At 39.6% G+C, this 14,311-nt stretch overlaps 2 protein-coding genes across 2 annotated transcripts; both read right to left on the reverse strand.

Annotated features, from left to right (window-relative positions):
- Positions 1-1,028: 1,028 nt before the first annotated feature.
- Positions 1,029-7,113, reverse strand: LOC306751089 (ADP-ribosyl cyclase/cyclic ADP-ribose hydrolase 1-like). The gene is made up of 8 exons (XM_079234616.1): positions 6,921-7,113; positions 5,741-5,867; positions 5,522-5,657; positions 4,893-4,975; positions 2,455-2,528; positions 2,193-2,279; positions 1,972-2,055; positions 1,029-1,884 (listed from the first exon to the last, which is right to left on the reverse strand). Exons 1-8 carry the CDS (start codon positions 7,097-7,099, stop codon positions 1,827-1,829), a joined length of 828 nt encoding a protein of 275 aa, XP_079090742.1. The 5' UTR covers positions 7,100-7,113; the 3' UTR covers positions 1,029-1,826.
- A 2,992-nt stretch (positions 7,114-10,105) lies between these two features.
- On the reverse strand, positions 10,106-13,317 carry LOC306750754 (ADP-ribosyl cyclase/cyclic ADP-ribose hydrolase 1; the record flags this gene model as incomplete). Its single annotated transcript, XM_079234227.1, has 9 exons — positions 10,106-10,212; positions 10,348-10,434; positions 10,977-11,069; positions 11,166-11,239; positions 11,380-11,462; positions 11,936-12,071; positions 12,184-12,307; positions 13,068-13,182; positions 13,266-13,317. The coding sequence occupies 9 exons, from the start codon at positions 13,315-13,317 to the stop codon at positions 10,113-10,115; spliced, it is 864 nt and encodes a 287-aa protein (XP_079090353.1). The 3' UTR covers positions 10,106-10,112.
- Positions 13,318-14,311: the final 994 nt, after the last annotated feature.

Raw genomic sequence — 14,311 nt, forward strand, 5'->3', positions numbered from 1 at the left:
TACGCCTCCACGGAAACTGCTTCAGGGTCCAGGTCGACAGGCCTGTTCGAACACACCCCAGATCTTTGCACAGTGGTACCTGAAAAATAAAGGACAGCGCTGCTATAGTCTGAGGGGATTCATGCGTTTTGAAATACAGTTTATTTGCTATATTTATTAGTCTGACCAAAAGAAACAGGGCATTTCCTGCGTCCCTCGAGTGATGTTATATTTCATGGTTATTACTAAAATGTGCACGTGTCACGTCGCTGTCAAGCCTCTTCCCCCTGCAGGTAGCTACTAGTGATTCGCAGAGCCCCGCCCTCGCTAAACTATCAACGGATAAAACATAAAGAAAAGAAGAGCGATTCCTCAACTGCTGCAGCAAATTGAGTAAAGTAAATCTACTTTCAGGACGTGGATCACGTCTCCAAACTCCACTACTGTCAGCTCATGAGACACTGAGGCGTCCGCTAGTGAAAACGTATCCGTCCTCCTCCGTTTGCGGTGATCTAAAAGTCCTTTAGTGAGGACGCTCAGTGTGAACGAAGCAAAAGATATGCGCTTTAAAATGGAGACATCACGTGAGGATGACAGGTATTGACTCTGCTACCTTGTGGTTACAGGACTAACACTCTAGCACATGAGCCACATATATAGATAGGACTCATGGTTGCTTAGTTGTGTGTTTAATAGACCTTAATGTAGACTGACACGTGACTATTTTGTTTCTCCTCTTCATAAAAGTTTGAATGAATGAATATACTTTATTAAAAGTAGCAATTTAGAGACTAAAAACAACATATTAAAACAACAACAGGGATGAGAGATATATACAAAAATAAAATAAAAATAAAAAATGTTATTAAAATAGCTGTGATGAAAGATATGTAGAGCCCAGAGAGTATTATTTAGGAAATTAAATTAAACTTAAATATTAGAGAAGTGCAAAAATGCAAAGTATGTGTGTGTAAGTATATGAAGTGTGTGAAGTGTAACATAAATGTGTACAGTGATGAATCAATGTACAGAGGATCTGGCAAGAGGTGACTTGTTGTACATATTTAATGCTGTAGGCAGGAATGTTTGATAGTTATAAACAGGTAAAATAGCAATACAATGTCAATGATTGTCTTTATTCTTGTTCTATAATTTCATAAATACAACAAACTATAGTTTTTTGTACATATAATATATATGACTATATTATACAACTTTATAAGCTGTGATATTAAATAGTTTTTGCGGCCCCAGAACCATTTTTTGGGTGCAAAGAAGGGCTGGGTTAGGGAACACAAACACTTACCCCTTGAACCCCCGGGTGACACTCAGCAGCCCACCGCTCCTGCTAAGGATGGGTTAAATGCCTATTTCAGGCCTATTTCATGTGAAAAAAAATATGTAATATGACAAATCATGTAGTGTAGGCAGACTGATGCCTCTCCTCAGTGAAGGTATAAAAGCAGCATATTGAGGAGAGAGTATACAATTTACCTCCATTCCATATTGTTTTGGGGATTCATGTAAAATGTAAAATATATTTCACACAACATTTAAGAATCCAAAGACATTTTGGACACATTTTATTTGGCAAGGAGTGTGTCAGTAACATTAGATAGCAGCACTGATATTTCACCCTTAAGATTTTTATTTAAAAGCCCAAAGAAAAGCAAAAAGATGCGTTATCATGTTATAAAATGTGTGAGTGACATGTGTACAAAACATTTTACATTTAGTCAAACTGGCCCACAGGTACAAAAATAATTGCATAATAGCGTATTATTCAATTTACAGAGATGGACTTCACAGCTGGTCATTGTTGTGTCTCGTATGATCTGGGGAGTGGTTCACCAACAGGATCCACAGGGTGTCTCTGGATGAGAGCTGCACTCCTGGAGCCGGGCCCTGCAGAGAGAGAGAGAGAACATGACATGACATGCAGTGCATGTATATGTGGTGACGTCCTCTCACACAAACATGCCGTGTACGTACTCGGTCACTTCCTTGCAGTTGTACGTTATTCTTTGATCCAGCTCCTTCTGCAGGTCCTTTAAAGATGCATTTGTGCAGTTTGTCCTGAAGAGGAAACAGAAAACACGAGTTCAGGATCTGATGTATGAGTTTGTGTCTGTGCAGAAGTTGACCAACGAGCATACACTCATCGCATTACAAATTAACCACCGAAAACTTGCGTAAGAGGAGAGACATCTTACACAGAGTTCTTCTGTGTGACCAGAACGACCTTCAGGCTCTTCACCTTGGGAAAGTGGAACCGCTTCACCTCGATGCTCGCAAAGACACTGACAATGAAGGAGCACAATTTACTCAGCAAAGTGAGAGAAAAGGAACCACACACAGGATGCGATGTAAAAAAAACAGGAAGAACATCTCACCGATGTGACTTCTTAGTTATGTTTGAATGCTTGATTATTGGACATTATTATACACAACTACACACTACACACAGGAACTCACCTGGCAGGATGGAACGGCGTGGCGATGGATCCGTTCAGCATTGCAGAGACGTCACCGCAGGCATCATCTGCAAACTACACACACAGATTCACACTCTCAGACCCATTATATACTTTTCAATGTAGATATTTATGATTCATGCAGCAGTTTTTCTTCATTATAGCACCTACACCTATTAGAATGAATCTCATCAGGTTAACAAACACACACCGACAGAAGCAAAACAGTCAATAGGTCACATGACTACAAAGTGTCTCAAAGGAGCCACCTTTGACCCCCTTTTGGCGTTAATGTCCGTTTATCACCTTTTCAATATAGGTATCTTCTTAAAACACATGCTCTGATGTTTTTGGTGTTCATTCAGAATAAAATCGGGGAGAAGATAAAGCAGCAAAACAAGACGTACGACTTGGAAAGCTGCTCTCGCACGGATTTCCTCTCTGGTACAGTTTGGAAAACAACCAGGTTGTTTATAGGGATTTCCCACGCGAGGAAATATTACACAGAGACGATAATACGTAGGTGAGCAGCAACACATTCCAAGCAACAACAACAACCGGAGGCCACAGAGACTCCACTGGCTCGATGGGCAGTCGACCCCACGTCATTCAGAACAATCTTTCCTTGTCCACGTGTTTCTACACAGTTCCTCTCTTTCTGTTATTCTATCAGCAGCTGCAAATCTTGTATTTTGTTGAACTCCGGTGGTTGTTGATGCATGCATGGGTGTGGTCACAGGTGCAGCAGACAAACTTGCCGCGCCGCGATCAGCTGTTAACCTAAACCGCATCCGTAGATACCAAACCCACAGCCCGCCACTGATATATATACAGTATATATATATATATGTATATATATATATATATATATATATATATATATCAGTGGCGGGCCGTGGATTTTCTACGTGCGCGTTCAGTGCCATCTGAGTCATAGTCTCGATCAACTGTTTAACAGCTGGCCGAAATGTGATTGGATGAGCGCTCTTAACCAGATCCTAAACCAGGCTGGAAGCTGAGGAACAGAGGGAGACAGGAGCTGTGCAATGAGAAAATAAGCTAATAGGGACAAATAACTATAATACATGTAGTGTATTTGTGAAAAACAATTAAATTATAAAATTTCTATAACTTTGTGATTCTGTTTGGGCCAACAGAGAAGGCTTAGCAGGCCCTGACGGCCCGCCACTGATATATATATATATATATATACACATTGGGATCTCGTCCTCTTCATACAGTGGGCCATGGATTTTAAGTCAGTCATCAAAGAAAACCCTAATGACTATTTATGTATTTTCTACATTTATCTATGCAGTGTAACAAAGTGATGAATCAAATAGTATGTCAGTGTTAGCATGAGGCCTAATCTTCATGAATTAAAATGTATAACTATCGTTGTTGTTACTCTTAAACCAACAATAGCTGATTCATGTTTTTGGCCACCGGGTGGCAGCAGAAACAAGCTGTGAACTCAACACTGAGCACCATCACTCTTTCATTTTGATAGAGTGAACTTTTGTTATTTGTTTACACATCCAACAGTTAAGGAGCAACATTATGATTCATTTTGAGTGTTGTTTCTGTCCACCTGATGAATGTAAGGCTCATATTCCCTCTGTTTTTGCTCTGGTTTTGGTCTCTACCCACTCATGACATATTTGTTTTAAGAGCTTTTTCTGTGAAAACTGCCGGCGGCTGCAGCTGAAAAATAACCCTGTGAGAGCGGACGGCTAAACAATGAACTGCAACTCGATACAAAGCTCTGTAAAGAAGATCCAGGTGACGATCCTCCGCAGGTTCATAACAAGCAAACCCTTTCACATTGTTTTCCACGTCATCGTTTGATGCATTTGTATGATAACAATATCGGTTATGAACGCAGCTTGCTGAGGAAAAAAAAAAATCCAAGATTTTACGATTTGTCTTGCTGCACTTTGTGTATCTGCTGTACTTTCTTAAAGATGCAGCCGCAGCTAATGCTAAAGCTATTAGCGTCTTTATCCTGTCTTGCTTCAATCTTATGCAAAAATATATTCGTTGTATATGCTGTGTATGGTTCGCTTTGAGTCTCTGCATGTCCATGTGTTATGTTTGGATTGAATCTGTGTGTTTTTATTTTGGTGAACAAAAAAAAAAAGTGCTTATTGCGTTGGTTCATTTTATCGCAGAATAAAACCCAGACAAACCGAACCAGGTCTGAGTGTGTGGGTTGCTGCCGCTCGCTCAGGAGAGCGCTCCGCTATGCGGCTCCATGGAGACCGACACAAAGCCTCATTGATGAAGATGCTGACCTTTCCCTTTCCTCGGCTCCATCGCAGCCACTTAAGCACACTGGTTCACCTCGCGCTCCACACATGCGTGTTATTCTAACCGCCGCTTGAACCCACATCTGTCGTATTGTCGCCTAAACCTAAAAGATCCGTGTCGGTAACTCACAGCAGCGGAGACTCGGTTCCAAAAGGAGCGAACGGTGTTGTTCACGCAGTCGGACCATCCCGGGCAGTCGGTCGTGAACGTTTCTACGACAACAGACACAGAGTCAACACTTTTGCATTTCAATGAAACCAAAAACATGGGAAATATGTCACAGTCGTTGTGGGTTGACGACGAGATATGTTTGACATATGTACGTATGCATCTGAGTAGTTTCTACCTACACATGTGTGTACATTTTGTTTTTATTTCACTAAATGTATTCTGTTTGTTTTAGGTATGGGGACTGGACTTGTGCGATTATTATTATTGTATTTTGATATTGATATTGATGTTTCTTGTTGATACTTATGCCCCTTTTTCTTGTCCTTCTTTTTTCATCTGGCTGATGATCTTTAATTACATTTTTTGTGCTATTACTTCAAGGGTCAGGATGCATGATAAAGTAGCATTACACCTGCTAGTGAAATATAAAACGTTGTTCTTTTTTCATTCTCTTTTCTGAGACCGAAACCGAAGTACAACTTTACATAGTAAATACCTTCTGCTGTCTCCTCCTTTATCTCTTAATCTATTTCTGTAGTTAACACTAAACTTAGCCATGAGGTTGTCTACTGGAGGATGAGTCTCACCTCTGCTGCCCTTCTTTCCACACCAGGTCAGCCCATCCAGCACCGATCCCAACAGGGTTTCCTCCACGGTGACAAAACAATCTCTCTTCTCAGTGAAGTCATGGACCACATCCTTGGTTTTGCTCCAGAACATCAGCTAAAAAAAACAAAACACGGATGTTAAATGTATTGTGCTGCTTTATTAAAGAGGGGATAATGTGCATTGTGAAGAGTGTTTACTCGGTTGCATGCAGGTTTGAATGGGACCGCGGCAATCAAAGGGTCATACGCCTCCACGGGAACTTCACAAGGGTCCCGCCCGACGTAGGCCTGTTCGAACACACCCCAGATCTTTGCACAGTCGTACCTGAAAGATACATTCATATGTTTTGAAGTAGTTGCTATATTTATTAATCTGACCAAAATGAAACAGGGTATTTCCTCCCTCCCTCGAGTGATGTTATATTTCACGATATGTTTGATTACAATAAATAAGACAACAAGTTAGAAACACAGTGGACAGACACAGACAGTGTTCAGGACGGAGGCCAGGGGAGTCGGAGTACCAACCAGACCAAACTCTGACTCCAGCATCGCATTTACTGTCTCGTTTCCCAGCAATCACTTATCATTAATGCATTAATTACCTTTTATCATGTGAATCACAGGTGCATGCCAATATTGCTCAATCTTGGAAGCAGTGCAACCACACACTCTATTCTCACAACTACTAATTCTGCATTTTAATATACTTTTCTGTTTGCTGTTGCCTTTAATTGAACCAGATTCAATTGCTGCATCTCACTACTGCATTTTATTAAAACTGCACTGCAACTTTTATTCCATTATAATTTTGCTTTTTGACTGTTTTAATGTTTTTGTAACTGTTTTTAAATCCTGTTTTCTCTGCATTATGTTGTGATGCGTTTAATGGTTTTATGTGAAGCACTTTCAATCGCCTTGTTATTGAAATGTGCTATACAAATACACTTTGCCATTTGCCTTATGTTTATTTATTCTGGTGTGATTTTAACTGTGTTCATGCACCTGTTGTTAATGCATGTTATTGTATTTCATGATGGTTGAATTCCCTATCAGGGATTAATAAAGTTATCCATCCATCCAGAAAGCTGTTTCTGTAATTTAGTTTCCCCTCATTGATAATAACAGAAACACCTGTCAGTGTAAACTCAGTTCAACAGCACCACAGACCACATCCTGCTCCAAAATGAAAGTTGTGTTTGACTGCATAAGTTCACGCATAGTTAATTAGTCTACCCACTAAACTTCTGAGTATGCAAACACATCTTAAATGTTATTCCAGATGGACTCATTCTCAGTCTCCATGTTGTGTGGTTAGGGTTACATATAGGGTGACCACATAGGGTTAGGGTGCACAAAACGCTTTAAAAACGCTTACCCCTTGAACGCCTCACACCTCGCAATGAATGTCGGCTTCAGTGGGTGTGCATTCCGCCGGACCGTCACTCCCACCACGACGGCGACGATGACCACCAGCAGCAGGACCGCGAAGACGAGGAGAGCCAGACCGCGTCTCCTGCGTCGCTTCTCCGGGAGAGGAGTCACTCCGCGCTCCATTAGAAAGCAACTGTAGTCCGTCTGGGAACCCGTCAGTTTGTTGTCAATGAGAAGTCGCTCGCGCTTCTATTTATGGAGGAGCGCACGAAAGTATGCTCGTTGAGCGCACGCGCGCGCACACGTGTGCGTTGGCTCGTGGGAGTGTAGGCTCCTTCTGTCGAGGTGGAGGAGCCCAATATGAGGTCCGAGGGTCACAAACAGGACCGTTAGGCACTGGTGGAAAATGACGTACATAGTAAGTAGTTTGATGTACTTTTATTTCACTTCAGTGTTTCCATTTTCTTAATACCTGCAGTCCTCTACATTTCAGTGGCACGCGTAGTGTACTTTTTACTCCACTATTTAATACCTGTAGTTACTTTGCAGATTCAAATTGTTCATACAAAATATTACCAATAAAGTATAATGTATTATCATATATTAAGATAAGACTGAAGGTACCACGCCTCATCCCGGATTTTATTAATACATAAGTAAAAATACTGATAGATCACTAAATGGAAAAATAAATAATAACAATTATAATTCAATATAAATGCATACATCAAATAAATACTGTACACCCTGTACATAAATAATAATCACAATGTTGTCTAAAAAATTTAACTATTTAGACTTTTTATAAATCTGTTATTATACATATTTTCTTTCTATAAAAAAAGCCCAGATGAAGGTCTATATGCCATTTCTTCTTATTTTTTGCAGCCCTAAATTAGTCAAACGTGACATGTTCATAAACATGTGATATTTAAATATATGCAATCAGCCTAATACATGTGCATCCAGGCTGCGATGACGACTACCAGGCAGACTTTTTCAATAATGTCGAGAAGTGACTACTGATACTTTGTATTGGTCCACTTTAAATCTGCCATCTTTGTTTCTCTGCAGTGTTTCCCCTACATTTATAATAGTGATGAAGAAACCCCCTGCCAAAAATAGCTGTTTGTTTTCCACAATGAGCTATTTAGTAGTAACTAAATATTAGTTATTTTCTGCACAGATATAACTTTATTTTCATTGTTCTAAGTGATTGCAATTTAAAAACAAAACATTGTCTGATGGAGAAATCTGATTCACACACTAAGAAACAAAAAATGTCTTTTCTGGGAATGTGTTCCTATTGTCGCTCGTTCATTCCGAATTATTCCCAGCTCGAGCAACCCCTTTCCGAACTCATCCATGGTAAAAAAACTCACCGCTACGGACGAAATTCAATGGACACCGGCAGCGTGACACGGCAAAGTGTCACCATTCACACAGACTCCACGTATGCGTTCGGTGTAGTACACGATTTTGGTGCTCTTTTGAAACACAGACATTTTCTCAAATCAGACGGTAAACCCGTATTGCATCACACATTGATCGGTGAGCTGTTAAATTCAATCTTACTTCTCTCAGCCATTGCAGTGTGCAAATGTGCTGCACACACGTCACACACTGATGATGTCCTCTCACCTCTTCACCACATCCTGGTCCCTCTCTCACCATGGTTTCCGTTCCTTTGTCACTTACTGCTATGCAGTCTCTGGTATGAACCCCGGGCTGTGTGGATTACATCACCAATAAACGTTATCAGATTTACAAGCTTCAACAAATTTGGCTCATTCTCCATTTGCGTCTCACTTGACTTGTAATTTTCCAACAAGTCTGCTCTTGTTCTTTCACCTTCTCTTGCATCAGGCATGATGACACATTAATAACATACATTCAAACCAAGGAGCTGCTTCAGTACTTCGGGGGAAATTCATGCAATGAAATGCTTATCAATGCTGTGAAAGAACTCAAAGGTCATGGAGGAACTTTCAGGAGAGAACGGGAGTGAACATGTTGCAAAATGCCACAGATCTTTGTCAACAAAGCAAAAGGTTAACCAGTAAACTGGTTCCACATCTCTGTTTTGCAGGATGATTATTTTATTTCATGATTCAATACATACAGGTTTATCATGCAGTGGATGTGTATTGTGCTAACTAGCTTGTATCATAAATAAATGGCATGTAGAATCACAGCACTTAAGTACAATAATAGTATAATAGGAAAATATTTGTATACATTTGTCTAATAGTTTTAGTTAATACTTAGTAGCATTGCAGTTTATGTTTAAGAAAACAAAAGGAAACTGACAAATACATTATAATGTATTATCAGAGGTTAAACAACTAAAAAATTCACAAGCTATCCAGCAGTATGTAAATGAATCAAAGTTAGCCCCATATTTATATATTACAATGTTAAAGTGATGTACACATTAATGCATCAGTTATTATAATTAAATCATATACATTAATATAATGCCTGCATAATGAGTTCTTTTGGTTGGTTAGGAATATTTCAGAATCAGTGCGTTACATACACAATACATTTTGGTGCATAACAATAAACACCGTGCAATAGTAAAATACATTGTTTAAAAAATAGAAAATAGGTACATTTTACAATAAAATATGTTAAACAAACAAATAAAGAGTACAATAAAACAAGTATGTTATTACAGTGGCACATTAGTTCTACCGTTTGATGTGTTGCACTCTGCATGTGTTGATGTGTCGCAGCACACTGAACAAAATACTTGCAACTCTTAACACTTTGACCTTAAAAAAGAAGTTCCGGCTTCTATTTTCCCTCGTGACCTTTGCACCCATAAACACAGTCAGCAGGACATGTACGACACGATTGAGGCAAAAATAAACTCCAAATAGATTAAACCAACCGATTAAAACAAACACACCACAAGGGCAAAACTGAAAGTAAATTTTGACATAGAGAGGACAGAAGTTAGGTCACGATGACACACCGTGAGATTGTCATCATGTTGATTTTTTGCTTCAGTGTAACTGATAACAAGTTTAATCCAGCAGGAAACAGATCACCGTTGCCCTCCAAGAGGCTCTCTGATCTAATCTGATCATGAAATGGAATCAACACACGACAAGAAGGACATCTTTTGAGCCGCTAGTTATATTTTTTTTCCCCACCATCAAATATTATCAGAACAACTTCTGTGGGTCATTCAGTTCATCTTGAGGCTCCTTCTGAGTGAGAAGCTGTTTGCACATTTTTGGCAGGAGGACTGTTTGGGGTTCTGGATACACTGAAGGATCATCAGGCTCCTGTGGACAAATATCACTGGCATTAGTCATCAGGAAGTTCACTATCTACACGTAAACAACATCTGTATTCACATCTGTCTGTCTATGTGTGCGCAGTTCAAGAGGGCGTCGTTTAATTTGATGAAAGTCACTTACTCGTCGTTGTCTGTGCAAGTCCAGTGGAAACCTCTGGACCGGAGGATCTGGATCAAGTCTACAACGGATCCTTGATTACATGATTCTCTATAGAAGAGGAAGAAACAATATGCTTTATGGATTTAAATATTAAGCACTTTATAAAGCTGTAACTAATGGCAAAAACAATGATAATAATAATAATACTTTTTCGATTAGTTATAAACTAATAAGAGGAGCGACTCTGTGGTTTATCCTTTGTTTTTTGGTAACAATTCAATTCAACTTTATTGTCAAACCAGGAAACATAGTCTCGATCTCCCAAGATAGTCGTGTGGTTCTAAGCTTTCTAACAAGACATAATGTTGCAGTTAAAAAGCATTTACAAGGGAATAAATGGATTTTGACGTCCATTAGAGGGTCTTGTCGATATATTCAATACGATATGTTCTGGTGGCATGAAATGAAAGTAAGTCATACACTATTGACTTACTTGTCATCAGTGTGTGAGGTATAACTATTGACAAGTAAGTCAATAGTTATATCTTAGCCTTTGTAAAGGGTGACTTATTGGAAAGTGGTAATGATTAATGTGAAAGTCGAGATAACAGTTTGCTGTAACACAACACATCAGTTGTTTTTATCCTCACATAAAAGGTCCGTCCAGGTCGGTCACCACCTTTATGTTGACAGACTCCGCCCTGCATGGGTCCAGAGCGTCCAGTTCAAAACTTCCAAACATGCTGCGAGTTGAAAAAGAAGAAGAATGAAATACATATTTTATACACACTCAACAAAGACTTTTGCTAAAACAGATGCTTCTTCATTCATTCACACACCTTTCCCGATTGAAGGCGTTGCGAATAGAGCCGTTCAGTAACACGGTGATGTTGCCACGTGCCATTTCTGCAAACTAACAAACGGGGGAAGAAATTTGCATGAGAGCAATTATTCCCCTGCTGGTTTTGGAGCAGTATGTTGCGTATGAATGATGAGCAACACAGCTGTGTGCACTGTACTGAAACATATCAGCTGTTGGGACCGTAAACTCACATTCAGCGAGGCTTGCCTCCACAAGGAATACACCGGGTGATGTTTGATTTCCGCCCACGTCGGACAAGATTTGAAGTTAAAACCTGTGGTGTCAAATTGACAGATATTAGTAAAAGAAAAGTGTCATCACCTTGATCATATTCAAATAAGACATGAATGAATGGTGAGGAAAACAAGTTTAGGCATTGAGTTGACCTGCAGTGACAAAAAAATAAATTAAATAAAAAATCCTACAGGCACGTGGAACATTTAGGATATTTCATTTGGATATATCAGTGATCTGTTCCACATTCCTTGATTGTAAAATGAAAAATATGGATAAAAGCAGAATCAAAGACACTTTCTGTTGTCATTTTAAAAGAATCGTTCAGGAAAATTTGTTATACATTATTTTAATCAACTTAAAGATGCATTAACTGACTTTCAGCCACCGGGGGCAGCAGAAACAAGAAAAAAAATTGTTGTTCTGCTACGGCCAGACGTTTCTCTAGTCTTTGCTTTCTTTCTTGTGAGTGTTTTCAGTTTTCAGTGTCTCGTAAAACTAGAAATGACCCACCAGATTTGTCCTCTCGTCCACACCAGACGAGGCCAGTGAACAGGTAGCCGACCAGCGTGTCCGCCAGGGTCCAGAAGTCACGTCCAATAGATGTGTAGCTTTCCACCAGCCTCCTGGTTTTACTCCAGAAGAGAAACTAGACACAAGGGAAAGGAAGTATAACGCAGTTTAACTCAAAGGTCTTCCATCTGATGAGGTATCGGTGAACAATGACCAATATATATGTATAATTCTGGAGCTCTTCTCACCCCATCGCTCGGCCACGTCTGATTAATCGCAGAAAACATCTGATGATAATCCACCGTCTCGTTAAAAGAGGACTGCCGGACAACCGACTCCTCAAACTGTCTCCAGATGTCCTCACAGTCCAACCTACATATGAAGAGCAGTCAGTCACTTGCTGAATCAAAAAAGAAATGGTGAATTTGCTGAACGCTTCTCCAATGTTAAGATGTGCTACTTTTCTCTGTTTTATATCAAAATAAAATATAGAATGTGTTTTTGATGGCTGGTTGGACAAACAATACATATAAAGATATCACCGTAGATTATTTTTACATTTTATAGGCCAACAAATGAATCAAATAATAATGAAATATGGCAACATTCACTTGTTTCAGCTTCATATATATATATATATATATATAATTTAAATACACTTCGTTAAGCAAATCTCCCATGTCAGATCCCAGGACATAATGTGTGAGTTGATACTAAGCCATAATATGTTCTTAACTAAATGTAATGACATTTCAAAGTGTAAACCATGAAAGCCTCACGCCTCTCGTGATCCCACAAAAGTGATAACTGACTATCTACGCACACAAGAAATGACAAATCAGCGTTTCTTAATAAGAAAACTAAGTAGAAATCACTGAATTTAAAGATTGTTGTTCAAGTCGTGGAAGCATGCAGCCGGAAAGTCCTATGACATTTATTTTGATTTTGATCAAAAGTGTAACAACATGCCCTCAAGTGTCCCTGCCATTCATGAGCCAAGATTATTCTGCAGTGGGAGGAAATCAAGTCTTTCATGTTTTGCGGCTCAAATCACAAAGTTAAAGGCTGTTAAACTGTTACACTGCAGTCCGTGTAAGAGTGAGAACACAAGTACAAGTGCAGCATACGTTACCTCATGTTGGGGTATAGTGTGATGTAATTATAGCATCTTCCAACCACAATGTGCTTGATGTTGGGGGTCGTCCCCAGCTGTGCTTGAACAGGGCCGAGCAGAAACATAATAAACCCTTTGAAAGTGGACACAAAGACGGAGGAGTGAACATGTTGCCTATCACATGGAAAGAGAAAGCCATGTGGGAAAGTGACTTACACACTGTCACACTGCTCATTCCAGAGTAATGAGATGTTGGAGAGGAGCTCATGGTGGTGAGTCTCTGGACTGCCTGCTGCTTGTTGGTACACGTTTTAATCCACTTTACTGTAGATCAACAGCAACAAAACAGGTTATTTTTTTGATTTGGCTCCAGGTACTTTCTATGGATCTGACAAAGTGTGTTTGCTGCTGCGTGATTGACAAACGTTTTCTCATTTCCAAAAAGTTCCTCCCACGTTTTTTCTTTTCTTTTCAGATACCCCTCTAGGATATTTTAACATAATGATGGCTGACCTTTAGAAAACAATTATTGCCCCGGCATATCAAGGAGACACAGAAAAGACACACATTTTTTTGCTGTAAATTATAGTATGTAGCACATGCAATCATAACATAGCGTGATAATGTACACAGGTACACAGTACACAAGCCAAAACATACAAGTAAATGCTCACCATGCAGAAGGTCCACTTGCAATGAATGGCTTGATGCTGAAGTCAGATTTCCGCACAAATTGAGTCCCGTTGTGGCGTGATCGGTTGCGTCCCCTCCTCTCAAGATACTAGTTGACCTGACTGAGAGACAGCCCACTGAGACTTGCTTTAAAGGCAGATGAGGTGGGTTTTTTACCAGCTGACACAAAAAAGCAGATTCACATGACTCCCATTATGATACCAAGAAGAGTCTCCCCACACAGAGTGTCCGCTGTTCTCTGGATCACGTTGTAATGGGCTGGAGGAAGAATACGTGGTTGTCTGTATTATTGGATACTCCGAATTGTTATTATAATCACTACTGTCAACTCAATTTAGCACAATGTGTACAGTCTGTCTCAAAATGAGCCCGCAGCATCCTGTTGAAAACAGTAATTGTTGTTTTGTGAAGTGGCCTGTTACTATTTAACTTTTCATCAATGGGAAAAACATAGAATGACGAACAGAAAGTGTTCATACAGGTTAATGCATCGATTACACTGAGTCGTTTTCCTTCGTTCTTCATAGTTGGTATACTTTACTTGCAAGGCTTAAAGCTACCAAAAGGAA

This window comes from Taurulus bubalis (assembly GCF_910589615.1).
Source record: "Taurulus bubalis genome assembly, chromosome: 18".
NCBI lineage: Eukaryota > Metazoa > Chordata > Actinopteri > Perciformes > Cottidae > Taurulus > Taurulus bubalis.

Bases quoted from the DNA above. Each gene is read 5' to 3' on its own strand.
- LOC306751089 (XM_079234616.1), bottom strand. From the start codon at position 7,099: ATGGAGCGCGGAGTGACTCCTCTCCCGGAGAAGCGACGCAGGAGACGC. The intron at 2,056-2,192 runs GTAAGATGTCTC...TTTCCTCTTCAG, and splicing joins GTCACACAGAAGAACTCTGT to GACAAACTGCACAAATGCAT. The intron at 1,885-1,971 runs GTACGTACACGG...CTCTCTCTGCAG, and splicing joins AACTGCAAGGAAGTGACCGA to GGCCCGGCTCCAGGAGTGCA.